General features: G+C 45.0%; 1 protein-coding gene across 1 annotated transcript in view; it reads left to right on the top strand.

The window, feature by feature from the left end:
- Positions 1-9,435, top strand: part of LOC139267193 (dystrobrevin beta-like) — an 843,282-nt gene extending 833,847 nt beyond the window's left edge. The window contains exons 21-22 of the mRNA XM_070885122.1: positions 4,592-4,627; positions 6,001-9,435. Of these exons, the coding sequence (XP_070741223.1) occupies positions 4,592-4,596 (5 nt within the window). The 3' untranslated portion in view covers positions 4,597-4,627; positions 6,001-9,435. The remainder of the gene's footprint in view (positions 1-4,591; positions 4,628-6,000) is intronic.
- The last annotated feature ends 4,030 nt before the right edge of the window (positions 9,436-13,465 follow it).

Genomic DNA, 13,465 nt, shown 5'->3' with positions numbered 1-13,465 from the left:
AACAGCTGCACAACATCATCAAAAATAAATGAAAGATAAATCAGCTACTGAAAATAGAGCAGTCCTACCTTGCCGACTGCAGAACGTACCGGCTAGCCCTCCCGCCAGGGCTGGGGGCGGCAGGCACGCATGACTATAGGGGTGAGGGATTTTTACTTTTTACAATTGGCCCTGAATGTTGCGTGGTCCTAATGTAGCATGATTCAGTTTTGGTGCAAAATATCTTTTATTGGAAATATTACAGTGCACTTCAACGACAACAACAACAACAACAGCAAAGAAAGGCTGCACCCATCCCTCACCCACATCTCGGGGAAAGTGCACTTCCTCATAGAGTCGGTGATGGTGGTGGAGGGGGTTGGGGGCCCGGCTTGTGTCTGACCGGTGGCTGGTGCGTGGATTGAAGTGGGAGTGGCATTTGTTTATCCGGCCTTTGTGCCCTTATTGCAGAAGCTAGCTCCCTCATGGCATCTGCCATCGTCTGCACACTCTCTGAAATGCCCGCCCTCAGTTCTCGTCTCAGTGCAGAGATTTTACCCGACAGTGTCGCGACCTCATCACGCACCCCACTGACGGCCGCCACGAGTGATCTTGTGAGGGCATTGGTCTCCTCGCCCAATGAAACAACCTGATTAACCTCTGCTGAGGGCTGCATCTCAGGAGAGACTGGTCGGCTTCTCCTTCCCCTCGCTGTGGGTCTGCCTAGTGGCACCCCTCCAGTGCAAGGTGCAGGCTGGGACGGTAGGGGACTGGGTGTCCCAAGATGCATTTCTCGACCACCACTGGGACCCGTGACCTCGGAAGGTGTGAACCCATGGAATGTTGCCAAGGAGCTCATGGAGGATTCTGGCAGTGTGATGCCCTGTGCTATGTCCTGATCCATATCGCGGTCAACATTCTCCCGAGCACACATTTCCATGGACCCCTCCTCCCCCCACCCACCTTGGTTTGGAGCGCACGCATCTGGATCCTCTGGTGGATCTTCAGGATCTTGAGGAGTGTCTCTGCAAAATACAACAGAACAGTCAAATGGTTAGCAGCACAGGAGGGGGCAGGATGGGTGGCATGAGTAGTCTCATGTGTAGCAGGCCAGTCAGCAGGTTAATTTGAAGGGTGACTATGCATTTTAATGACTCATCCTCATGTGTGGGTCCAGCTTGTGCAGAGCTGATTCTTTTTCTGCCGGTGCGACTCAGCAAGGCAGCAACCTTCTGTTCCAGTTGGTGCAGATTTGGCGGACCTCCTCCTGTTCTAGTTCTCTCCCTTTTGTTGTTGGCCAATTTCTTCTGCAAAGATGAAAATACTAATTTTCAGACATGGTGCGGTTCTGATGGGTGGGACACATACAGATGGTCACATTTTCCATTGCAATTCAATTTAAAGATGAAGATATTACTTACACTCACTACTTGACCAATGTCCTGTCATTTCTTCTTGCACTGGCTTCCAGATGTTGTGGTGTTGACCCCTGCGGAGTATTCTTCTGCAACGAGGTTCCATCTTTTTCTCATTTTCTTGGGTGAAACTTTTGACGGACCACTCTTGCTGATATCCAGCTCCAGCCATTTCTCCTCAATTACAGTCACTAATTTCTCCACTTCCTCATGGAGGAAATTCTTGGTTCATCTTGCACACTCTTGCGCCATTCGTCTATTGGACTCAAATGCAAGTAATGTTCAAAAATCACACTTCACACATTTCTTCCACCTATCCAGCACTCCTTTCCACTCCTTCAGCCACGCAAAAATCAATATTCAAACCTTATCTTTATATCTAGTCCATTGCCAATGATACTGAGGACGCTCTCCCTATAATTGGCCGATTGCCAAGCTTCTTGTTGCACTGCGCATGCGCGCAAGCTGAACCGCCCATTGCGCATGCGCGCACGCTCAAACGGTCATGCGTCCCCCTGCCGGCACTCCACAAAACGCTGGGCACAAGCCCCGCCCCCCTGCCGAGCAAGTGCAGCCGAAGCTCCACCGCCTCCCCAGGCTCTGCAGTGCCACGCCGATGAATCTGGACGACGAGGGAGCAGCCAAATTGAAAGGTAAATTTTTGCCGCTTTTTTTCCCCCACGAAGTCGGCGCACCACATCTAACTATGCCACTCTAAGCGGCTGGGGAAATTTGGGGCCTAAGGATCGAAGAGATTGACATGAAATTATATTAATTCACCAAACTTGCTGGTTCACTACAGATTTTATTTCCTAAAAACAAATCATTTAATTTATGTATACATCAGATTTTATATGCAGCTTATGTTTTTGTGGTTTTTAAGACAAAAAGCTGTTTGGAGATGTTTATTTATTCATGCAGTTTAACAAACTACAGTTACTGTATTTTATCAAAGTCATTCCTATTTATTCATAAATTTTCCCTTTTGTGCGACTTCACAGCCTAAATGGTGTACAATCACAAATCCAAAATGGTGCAATGTATTGTTCAGTGTAAATTCCTAATAGAAACTGTAATAACATCTAATAAAAAATTTAATAAATTCAACTTCAAATATGGCTATCGATACCAGGCACATGTATTTTGATAGGCTCCATCATTTATGTATCCGGGCTGTTCATGCCTAAATATTGTCGGAACCCTTACTATTGTTTTATGTTGCTCAGTTTTCTTGATAGTTGTTTAGCTTGTTCCTTATTTGATCTCACGTCATTAGAATTCTGTCTCATAGGGCCCAAGTTTCCACATGATTCGCGCCTGATTTTTAGGAGCAACTGGTGGAGAACGGACTATCTTAGAAATCGCAATTCTCCACATTTTCTTTTCTGCAGTTCGAGTCAGGTAGAACAGTTCTAGTTTAGAACAGAATTTTTTCTTCAAAAGGGGGCGTGTCCGGCCACTGACGCCTGATTTGAAAGTTTCCACAGTGAAAATGTACTCCAAACTAAAGTAGAATGGCGCCAGTGAAGATTTTTGTAGAACTGAAAAAACCTGTTCTACACATTAAAAAATCAGGCGCAGGTTACAAATTAGGCGTCCAGAACGAGGTGGGGGGGAAGGGAACTCATTAAATTCGACAATAAATCCTTATTTATACTTCTACAAATATTATACAAATAAATCCAACCTGAATAAACATTTATAAGCCAAGAAAAGATTAAATAAATCATCTTCCTACCTGTGTGAAAGTGCTTCAGCCAAGGAGAATTCTGCAGTTGTTCGTGCCGCTGAGCAAGAGAGGGAGGGAGAGAGGGGAGGGAGAGAGGAGAGGGAGGGAGAGAGGAGAGAGGGAGGGAGGGAGGTGGGGGGGAGAGAGAGAGAGAGAGAGGGAGGGGAGAGAGAGAGAGAGAGGGAGGGGGGGGAGAGAGAGAGAGAGAGGGAGGGAGGGGAGAGAGGGAGGGAGAGGGAGGGAGGGGAGGGGAGAGGGAGGGGAGGGGAGAGGGAGGGAGAGGGAGGGAGGGGAGGGGGAGGGAGGGGAGAGGGAGGGAGGGAGGGGAGGGGAGAGGGGGGAGAGAAGAGAGGAGGGGGGGGTCGGGGAAGAGAGGGGGGGTCGGGGAACAGGAGCGGGTGTCGGGTCGGGGGGGGGTAGCGGGCCTCGGGTCGGGGAGCGGGTGTCGGGGCGGGCGGGGGGGGGGAGGGGGGAGAGCGGGTGTCGGGGCGGGGGGGGGGGCGGGAGAGCGGGTGTCGGGTCTCGGTCGGGGCGGGGAGGAGCGGGTCTCGGGTGTCGGGTCGGGGCGGGGGGGGAGAGCGAGTGTCGGGTCTGGTTGGGCGGGGAGCAGGAGCTGGCCGTGGGAGGAGCCTCATTCACGCAGCCCCAGTGAGGCCATTGGGCCAGGGCTAGGGGCTGTGTGCTTCGGGCCCCTCCCACACAGTTCGGCGCCTGGAGCTACTGCACTTGCGTGCCGACTGTAGCGCGCATGTGCAGAGGTCCCGGCACTGTTTTCAGCGCAGGGACCTGGCTCCGCCCCCCCCACAGCTCGTGCCGGCTGCGCCGAGTGCCACAGGACCTGTAAATAGGTGCAGAATACCGAGAATTTTTTTAGGCCCCGTTTAGGCGCGAAAAACGAGAGGGGCGCCCGTTTTTTTTCTTGTGGAAACTTGGGCCCATTATGTGGCACATTTGTGTAGCAGAACAAAATATGTGGCAGTCAGAGAAGAGGTGAAAACCATTGAAGGTGCAAATGGGCTTCAAACTGAGGATGAGCACTCTATAGTAACTATACTGAATGTCTACTTCCCAAGTATTCACAAGGGAAGGCATGAACAACATGCTCTCTCTAAATAAAGATATCCCAAATATAATCAATCACTGTGCCATAAATGAGACAGACTAAATGGGTTCAAAACAAATAAATCCCCAAGGATTCATCTGCTTGAGACCTGAGCAGCTCTCTTTTTATAACATCACTTAAACTGGGATCATCCAGAAAGTGTCTGTGATGAGAATTTGTTTCAACAAGGTTGAACTTGGGACTTTATATTATTTGGATCTGTAATTGACCTGCAACAAGGGAGATAAGAAATTTACATAAGCTGGTGCAGACTGGTCAGCTTCCTGAACAGAACAAGGAAATTTGTCTGGAAGAGAGAGACCTAAACTATACAGAGTTTTGTCAAAATGCTTTATCTTGTTACAGGTTAAAGTGGAATATGGAAGGTGTAAAATAACTCAAGTAAGTAAGTTAATCATTGCCAGTAATTGTATGTTTCTATTATCAATAATGTTATGTGCCATAAGTTATAGTTAAGTTAAAATATAAAATATAACAAAAGCCATAAGTTATTACCTTCATTTGATTTGTGACCACAGATAGACTGTAGAATTGTCACAGCAACAGATATTGAATTCTGTTTCTATATCCAGAGGGATATAATTTAGATGTCAAGGCATGTTTTCACATACTTCTATCAACATACTATATATGATTTATGATTAGTCTATATTGAAATGCATTTTGCCAGTCAAACCAGAAATTGGCTCTCTTGCCAGCCTAATTTATTTATTTCTTTTCATACCAGTTTTCTCCCATTTATTTTGTTTGACTCCTTACTGGACTGTGATTCCTTGGGTACCAGTCACCTTCTGACGCCTCACCCAATGACCATTATTCAAGTGTGAGCCTTCACAATTACTGGTCTAAGAATTCGGTCGCGCAGCTCTGGTTTTTCGGGCACTACTAAGTCACCAATATGGCGGGAAGGAAGTGCATGCGGATTTCTGGCTGAAAGTGCGCTATTTGCCATATTGGGAAAGGAAAAAATAGGCTTCCGGAGCCCACAGTTGAAGCAGGCATTAGACTCTTTATTTGCATATGTAAAGAACCTAACACCTGTTTGAGGCCCCATTTCAAGACAGGTTTTTCCTGATACGCCAGCACCAAATGCACTCAGTAAAACCAGACCTTGGAGCCATCTGCGAGATAAGTTTTTCACTTTTACTTACCTGAATGTGGAGCCAGGAGAAGCAGGAGTGCTCCTTCTGACCCCATGTTTAACAAAAGCTCACAAGCCGCTCCAGACTCCCAGCCTCCTCTCCTCCACCTCAGCCTCTGATTGCAATATTGCTCATTGCTCCTCTCCCAATCCATGGCCCCCAGTCCTTCTCGCATTTCCCCTAGGCCATTGTCCTCTGAGTCATTACAGCCTATACCAATCTCATCCTCACTTATTGTCCTAGTATGCACATTTCCAGCAAGGGTCACTGATATTACTGAGCCACATCCCGAGTGTTACAGTGAAGTCATCCTCACCACCATCACCCCAAGTGTGATTAGTTATCTTAGCACAGAATGGGGATCTAACCTTGGTCTTTCCTGGTATGTATGACTCAGGTACTCACTGGATAAACTCGGAGCATTTGAGCACCATTTCATGTTTTGAGATTTATTGAACTATGTCAAATGTTAGGTTTCCACTATCCTGGAAGACAATTCCATATTTGTAGCTATCCATTTTTACAATTTCAATATTATCACATATCAAGTTAACTCGATTGACAAATGCTTTTTCTTTCTCGGTTTCTTCTCCCTACTATTGTATGTTGCAGGCACAGTGACTATACAAAGAAACCAATCATACTTGACTTTTGTTCATCCATTTGAACCACACTTCTTTCAGCTGTTGAAGACACCATTATGTGAATGTAAAAGAAAACAAACACAAACAGCCTTTTGCTGAAAAATAAACTTTCTAGTTCTGCTCATTGAAGGGCTTTGGCACAGGAGCACATTCATATTTGTCTTCTAGATCCGTGCATGCTTTACTTTCATCTTGAGCAAATTCTTACTGTTATCATCATTACAAATTTGTTGTAAGAACCTTGATATTGTTTTTTGTTATGTATAAAAATGAAAGCTTTGCCAACTCCGTGTTGGCAACTTAAGTAAATTAACTACTGAAACAGTGGTATTAATATTGTGTCTTTTGCTGCTATATTTTTCATATCTATCCTCTGGCAATTTATACTTTGAATATGCCCTTTAACGCTTGGTATGCAAGATGGGTAAACAAATGTTTTAATTTAAGAATGATGAGGGCATATATTAAGGGAATTATTTTGAGCATTACCAAAGCCAACTGGCATCATTTATTTCTTCAGCAGCGCTGCCCTTGTCATCTCAACATCTCTGAGATTTGGGTTCAAATCCATTTCTGTGATAAATGCATCCTTGCATTGATGTCTTAATCCATTACTCAGTAAAAGTCAGCCCTAAAAATGAAACTTCATGAATTCATTCATTTCTGTGCTCAGAGACTAGTACAATACAATACATAGAGAGTGCAAGTTTCAGACATGGAAAGTGCTAAAATGACTTGCTGTTCATGAGTAATTTTTTTCTTTTATCTAAACTAAAATAAGTGATTTGGACTTTAACCAGATGAAGTTAATACCCAAACTACACCTTGAATAAAACAATTTCTAAAATAGGATAGAGACTCAAAAGGCCCTTTTAAACAGCAAGCACGGTGAGGAGAAATTCTCCTGTGAAACATAGGCAAATGCAAAATTGCACTTCCACAGATAGTGTATCATGGCCTCTGTTCAACTATCTTAATTCTTGAAGAATGGGTCTTCTCCTTGTGCCAAAGGTAAATCCAGTAAAACTCCAGAATATTTTTTCAAACTTGCATGTTATTTCATTGATTTATAATCAGTTCCCTTCCTTGACATAACATTTCCATAGTGCCTGCAGCTCAAAATATAATGTTCCATGTGGCACTCAGGTTTCTTTGACTGTACTTGTTCTTATCGCTGTTAATTCCGTTCCAAGCTAGACGTTCATTCAAGTTATTTTTAAAGCTGTAATCAAGACATTATTTGATGCTTCATCTGGGAATCCATTCCACAAATTCATAATTTTGTCGGGAAAAATGTCTTTTAATCTCAAATTTTGATTGAGCCGTGTGAATTTGATACTCATATCCCTCAAATTCTGCGCTAATAGTCTAGGCTAAATAACGGGCTTACATCTATGTTTGATTTGCAAGATCATAAATTTGGGGTTTTTCAGTTCATAAAAGTTGGAGAGGAACTTGCTCCAGACTAGTCAGCAAGTAGAATTTTCCAGGCCAGGTCTATACTTCTAGGATGAAGTTTTCAAAGGCTAAAGTTGAATTTTTTTGGAGCAACTTCTCTGCATGCACATTGCCACTGAACAGCAACTTAACCTATCAACACCCTGTGATAGATTGCTTTGGTTACCCAGGACCCAGAAATGAGGTATCTTAGTGTATAGTTTGGGTTTGACGTGGCCAGTAAGGTGGTTGAATTTCTTAGTTGTACCATTCTGATTTTACCAGCACTACCTTGCTGCCATCTTTCCCCAGCCCCCTTCTGCTGCCTCTGTGTTGTTAAATACTTTGTCCAATATCCAGTTGTGGATGAGCACCAATTTCATCCAAAAATGCTGCCCCTTTGCCACCGATTCCAAGCTCATTCTTGGCCACAGTTTCAGTGAGCTGAGCTTCTGATCCATATACTCTTCATTGCAAAGACTGCTCACCTCTGCCCCTTCCTCAGCCCATTTACAACTGAAACCCTCATCCATGTCTTTGTCACCTCCAGACTCAAATGTTCTAACATTCACCTGGCCGGCCTTCCAATTTTCACCCTCTGTAAACTTCAGCTCATCCAAAACTCCGCTTCCCAAATTCAATTTGGCATCACGACCTGCTCACCCTGTCCTCGCTGACCTTTGTTGGCTCCCGGTCACCGAACGTCTCCAATTTAAGTTTCCATTACATTTAAATCCCTTCATATTCTAGCCACTCCCGAAAAGTATAGTCTCCTCCTGTCACCCCACCTCTTGAACTGTCTCTTCCTCTAACTCTGGCACTTTGTGCATCCCACCATTGAGGGCTATGTCTTCAACCATCTTAGCCCCAGACTCTGAAATTCCCTCCCTAAAACACTCTCTCTTTTCCTTTGAGACCCTCATTAAAACCCACCTCTTTGACCAAGCTTTTGGTCAGCCCTCCTAATATCTTCTTCTTTGTCTGACAAACAGTTTTGTCTTATTACACCTTTGTGAAACCTCTTAGGACTTTTTTCTATATTAAAGGCACTATATAAATGCAATTGTTTTCAATATAAAGTATCTGATTTGATTGGGTCACCAAGGTTTGTTCCCACATTATCAGGTAAGCTTGCTGTGGCTGGCAATGGTGCTTTGTGCTCTTCACCGGATACAGAATAACAAATGTTCCAACTTTTACTTTAACGAGCACTCAAGGAATGTGGGATATTATTTTAAAAAGTGCATTCCAAGGGCTGAAGGTTGTCAGGCTAGGTTGAAGGAAGCATGATAAATGTTATTGTACTCAAACCTGCATGACCTATTGTTGCAATGGTTCCTATCTATTTCAGATGCTTTCTTTCTACTGTGTAGCTAAGACATTCTTCTGCAAGCCGAGGGGCTTTAAAAACACAAGCAAAGTTAGGCAGTGCTGTAGTTAGTTCAGTATTGTTAATAGAAAATGAATAATTTTAGAGGGGATTCGGATATTTTAAATCAGCTAGAAAAATCTGTATAATAGAATTGTTATAAGTGAGGTCACTCTTCACATTGGAATAGGCCACATTGTATATTATGCTGCTCTAAGTTAATTTGTATAGTATCTTAAATGTTTTACGAGTTTGAATTCATGGTGCCTGACTATGGTTTAGCTAGTTTTGTGCAACCCACACTTGCCATCTGTGAAAGGTGTCTCAATGTTATGCTATATTATATTGCAATGTGCATTGGCTGTTTTCCCTTGATTGCAAAGAACTAATCCTAATGCAACAACAGAAACAGCATTAAAGAACCAGAGCAATATCTTCAAAGAAAAAAATGGATAAATCCGATTTTATTTGTGGAATTGATGACAGTCTTCATTTTCCTATTTATTATGTTATGATGCTGATATAGTGCCACAAAAAATACTGAGTCCTTATCCTTGGTTCAATCACAAATAAAGCTGAATCGTTTTTTGAAAGCCAATGCTTCATAGAGTCTCATATGTGAAAGAGTGGCATCGGTACCAAACTTGAAGCAGGGAAATAGATAGAGGTCCACTTTAAGTCCACAATATCACAAACCCTGGGAATTAGGCTCCTGTAAAATTCCACTTTGCAATAACAGTTAAAAAAAACTACTTGGGGATAATGCTGTACAATACCTGATCCTCAAGTGTTTGCCTGAAATATATAGTCTTTTACAGCAATTATTTAGAAATTACGAGTTTTCCCCCATCTTCCCATTGTAGCTTAAATGGTGCTTCCCTGTTTACAAAGTTTGAGTATAGGATTACCACCTTTCGCCAAATCCAAAACCATGCAAGGGATTGAATTCCGCGGTTGATTTTCTGCTGATGAAAATTCAATAAAACTTAATGGGGCCGAAATTGCCGCTTTTTGGTGTCCCATCAGCGACGGGGCACAATGGCCTTTTCACTCGGGGACGGGCAGTGGTAGCGCTTCGGGCAAAACTACGCCTGAGATTTTGGGGACGATTTGCCAGTAGCGCATTGCCCGGCAGTTAGCGTACCGTGTCAGCGTGTAACAGGCGATGACGTCATCGGTGTGCACGCCAACCCCTTTGCACTCCATGGGAGAAATTGCCACACGGGCCTTGAGGCTGGCACAGGCCAATGTCAGTGCCAGCTTCTCAGGGCGCTGACACCCGCCCAGGGCGCCCCTTAAAGGAGAGGCCACGTGCGTCCCGGGCCGCCATTTTATTTTGTCGGCCGACTCTTTGGTCGGCCCGACAATGGCGGCCCTTGCCTCGACCGGGCTGCCGTCATGCAGCCCGGCACTCCCTTTTGGCGCATCCCTGGTTGAGCACATCCCTGGTGGACCTGTGGCAGCCACCAAAGGGGAGGGGGATTGCAACACGTCAGCACTACGCGGAGCTTCAGTGTAGTACTGACTTCCTGGGAGCACCCCTCCAATGAGTCAGAGCACCTGAGACAGCACTCCACCTCATTTGAGGAGTGGAAAGCCCAATTGCATGATGGGGGCAGGACTTCCAGCCCGGACGGTAAAAGTCCCAGGCCCAGATGATTACCGCCCCCAAACGGGGCAGGGCAATTTCGGACCCAATGACTTTAATACATAGTGCCCCCATAGAAGTAAATAGAAAAATAGACTTTTTTTGAATTGTCTAGAATTTTCTAAAATGTAAACTGATCAAAAACTGGACAACAAAAGGGATGGCAGCCCTTCGAAAACATGCGATTTGAAAATCCTTCATAATATATCTACCAAAAAAATGAACATCAGAGCAAAATGGGGAAATCAGAGGCTGTTGAGAGCTGAGGCTATCGACATTGTTAACCAAATCACAAAATTCCAACCATTATTATTTTTAAAAAGTCATCAAAGGATGCTCCTTTCAAGCAAATATTCAATGAGGATGTCTATGTAAAGCGGATGTAGAACTATATTCTGTAGTATTAGTACCAATCCTAAATTGATGGGTGGGTGTCCCGCTATTAGAATTTTATATATTTTTTTCCTCATATACTTGCTCAAAAGATTCTGTATAATAGACATTCAATTTTGATGCTGCTGCCAAGACTACATAATCACTGTAATACTTTGGAGCTGAAATTGGTGGATTTACCGTCCGCTGCCGCCGAATTTTCTGGGCGGTCTCCTCTCCGAGCGAGTTTGGTGGAGGCCTCCTGCCAGCGGGGAGGGAAGACCGCTGGGGACCGCCCGCTGGCATGTAATGCATATAAGTGTCCTCCCGCCCGCCGAGCTGCCAGTTTGGTCCGGGCAGTCCTCTGCTGCAACAGGGGAAAAGACCACCACGTGGAGGCAGGTCTAACCTCAATGGTAAGTATGAAGACCTGCAAAAAGAGGTTAGTACACTTCCTTTCTTTATTTTTTTTGCAGGGATTCAGGTGGATGGGATCCACTGAAGGATTTCTAGTGTTTTTTTTTATTTTGGGGAATTTTTTTATTTCATCAGTTCCCCTCTCCCTGGGCCCGACTCAATCCTTGGAGGTACTTTGCCGAGGATTGCATTTGTCGCCAAGAATGGGAGCTACCGCCCAGATTCAGGGCATAAATCCCATTTTTGCCTCCGGGCGGTCTATCTAAGATTTTTAAATGAAACTTCTGCCCAAAGTACCGTCAGGATCTCAGCAGTCCTTTGGGTGGTACTTGGGCGGAACTTAGCTTCCACCAATTTCAGGGCCTTTGTGTTCTGTAAAAAAAAAAGTTAGGATCAGAAATGTTTGTTTGAGCCCTGTCCCAGTGCTGAACTGGAGTGATCGTATTCTACAACAACAATAACAACTTATATTTATATAGCGCCTTTAACGTAGTGAAACATCCCAAGGCGCTTCACAGGAGCGTTACAAAACATAATTTGACACAGAGCCACATGAGAAATTCGAGCAGATGACCAAAAGCTTGGTCAAAGAGATAGGTTTTAAGGAGCGTCTTAAAGGAGGAGAGAGAGGCGGAGAGGTTTAGGCAGGGAATTCCAGTGCTTAGGGCCTAGGCAACAGAAGACACAGCCATCAATGGTTGAGCAATTATAATCAGGGATTCTCAAGAGGGCAGAATTAGAGGAGCACAGACATCTCTGAGTGGGGGGGGGGGGGGGGGAGAGTGGCAGCGGGAGGGGTAGTTGTGGGGCTGGAGGAGATTACAGAGATAGGAAGGGGTCAAAGTCTAAAAGCAAGCTAAGTCGCACAGTGATTACACACAACCACAGTACATAGAACTACGTAGAATCTACAGCATTCAATCCAACTGGTCTATGCTGGCATTTATGCATTTATACTCGACGTGTGCCTCCTGCACTCTAATTACCTCTTCTCACCCTTCCCCATATCCTTCTATTGCCTTCTTCCTCATGTATGCATCAAACCTTCCTTTAAATGCACCTATGCTCTCTGTTTCAATCGCTCCATGTGCCAGCAAGTTCTCTGTATTAGGAAATTACTCCTAAATTCTTTATTTGATCTGATAGTCTCATATTATCTTATATGTATGCACCCTTGTTCTGGACTTATTTTCCCAAATTTACCTATTGAACCCCTTCACATCCAAACTGAAGTCTGTTGTTGGGTCAAAGGTCTTAATGTTTCAAGTAAATTGTTACAGAGCTATTAAGTGCCACGTTTCTTGTTCCGTCAAGTGACAGCTGAAACTGAGCCTCGCTGCTTCAGTAGCCTATGTACGTTGGATATAGACATGTATATATTTGTGAAATTTTTTTTTTAGTCATGACATGCAGTTTTTTAATCCTGCAGATACTCTTTGATAGAGGCTTTGCAATTTTACACCAGCTGGCAGCTTTTATTTTGCATTATAATTTAAACGAAATGTCATTCCTTCATTAAGAAAAAGGCTAAGGCCCGAATCGCGAGGCGGACGGGGGTTTCGAAGCGGTCGGGAAACCCAGTAGAACACGTTTCCCGCAGTCCCTACTGAATTTAACAGCAGGGCCTGATTTGCATTTGAAACCTCTGTTTCCCACCCACAGCCAGCCAGATGGAGAGGCTGGCTGGCTGCAGGCGGATAGGCCTGCAGCACTAGGCCGCAGAGAGGAGGGAGGGAGAGATTGAGTGGAGGCCCATAGCTAGGGGGCCAGGGGCTGATTGGAGGCCGGACTTGAGCTTTGGGGAGGGTGGAGTCTGACCGGGGTAGAAGCAGGTTAGAGAGAACATTAAGGGACTGGAGTCTGATCGGTATGGGGGTGGAGGCAGAGTACATTGGGGATCTGGAGTTTGATCATTGGGGAAGGGCTGGAGGCAAAGAACACCGGGGAGCTGGTGTTAGATCGTGGTGGGGGTGGCAGGCAGAGTACATCGTGGAGCTGGTGTTTGATCATGGAGGGTGGGGAGGTGGGAATGGCAGAGAACATTAGGGAGCCGGAGTTAGATCGTGGAGGGGGTTGGAGGCAGAGGACATCAAGGGGCTGGTGTTTGATCATTGGGGGGAATGGTGGCAGAAAACATGGGGGGTGGCCTGAAGATCATCAGTGGGGGGCGGGGGGCGGAGGCCTGGGAGG

This window comes from Pristiophorus japonicus, chromosome 7, assembly GCF_044704955.1.
Source record: "Pristiophorus japonicus isolate sPriJap1 chromosome 7, sPriJap1.hap1, whole genome shotgun sequence".
In the NCBI taxonomy this organism is placed as follows: domain Eukaryota; kingdom Metazoa; phylum Chordata; class Chondrichthyes; family Pristiophoridae; genus Pristiophorus; species Pristiophorus japonicus.
Note: the sequence above shows the minus strand (reverse complement) of the source record. Positions and strands in the feature narration are given on the sequence as shown.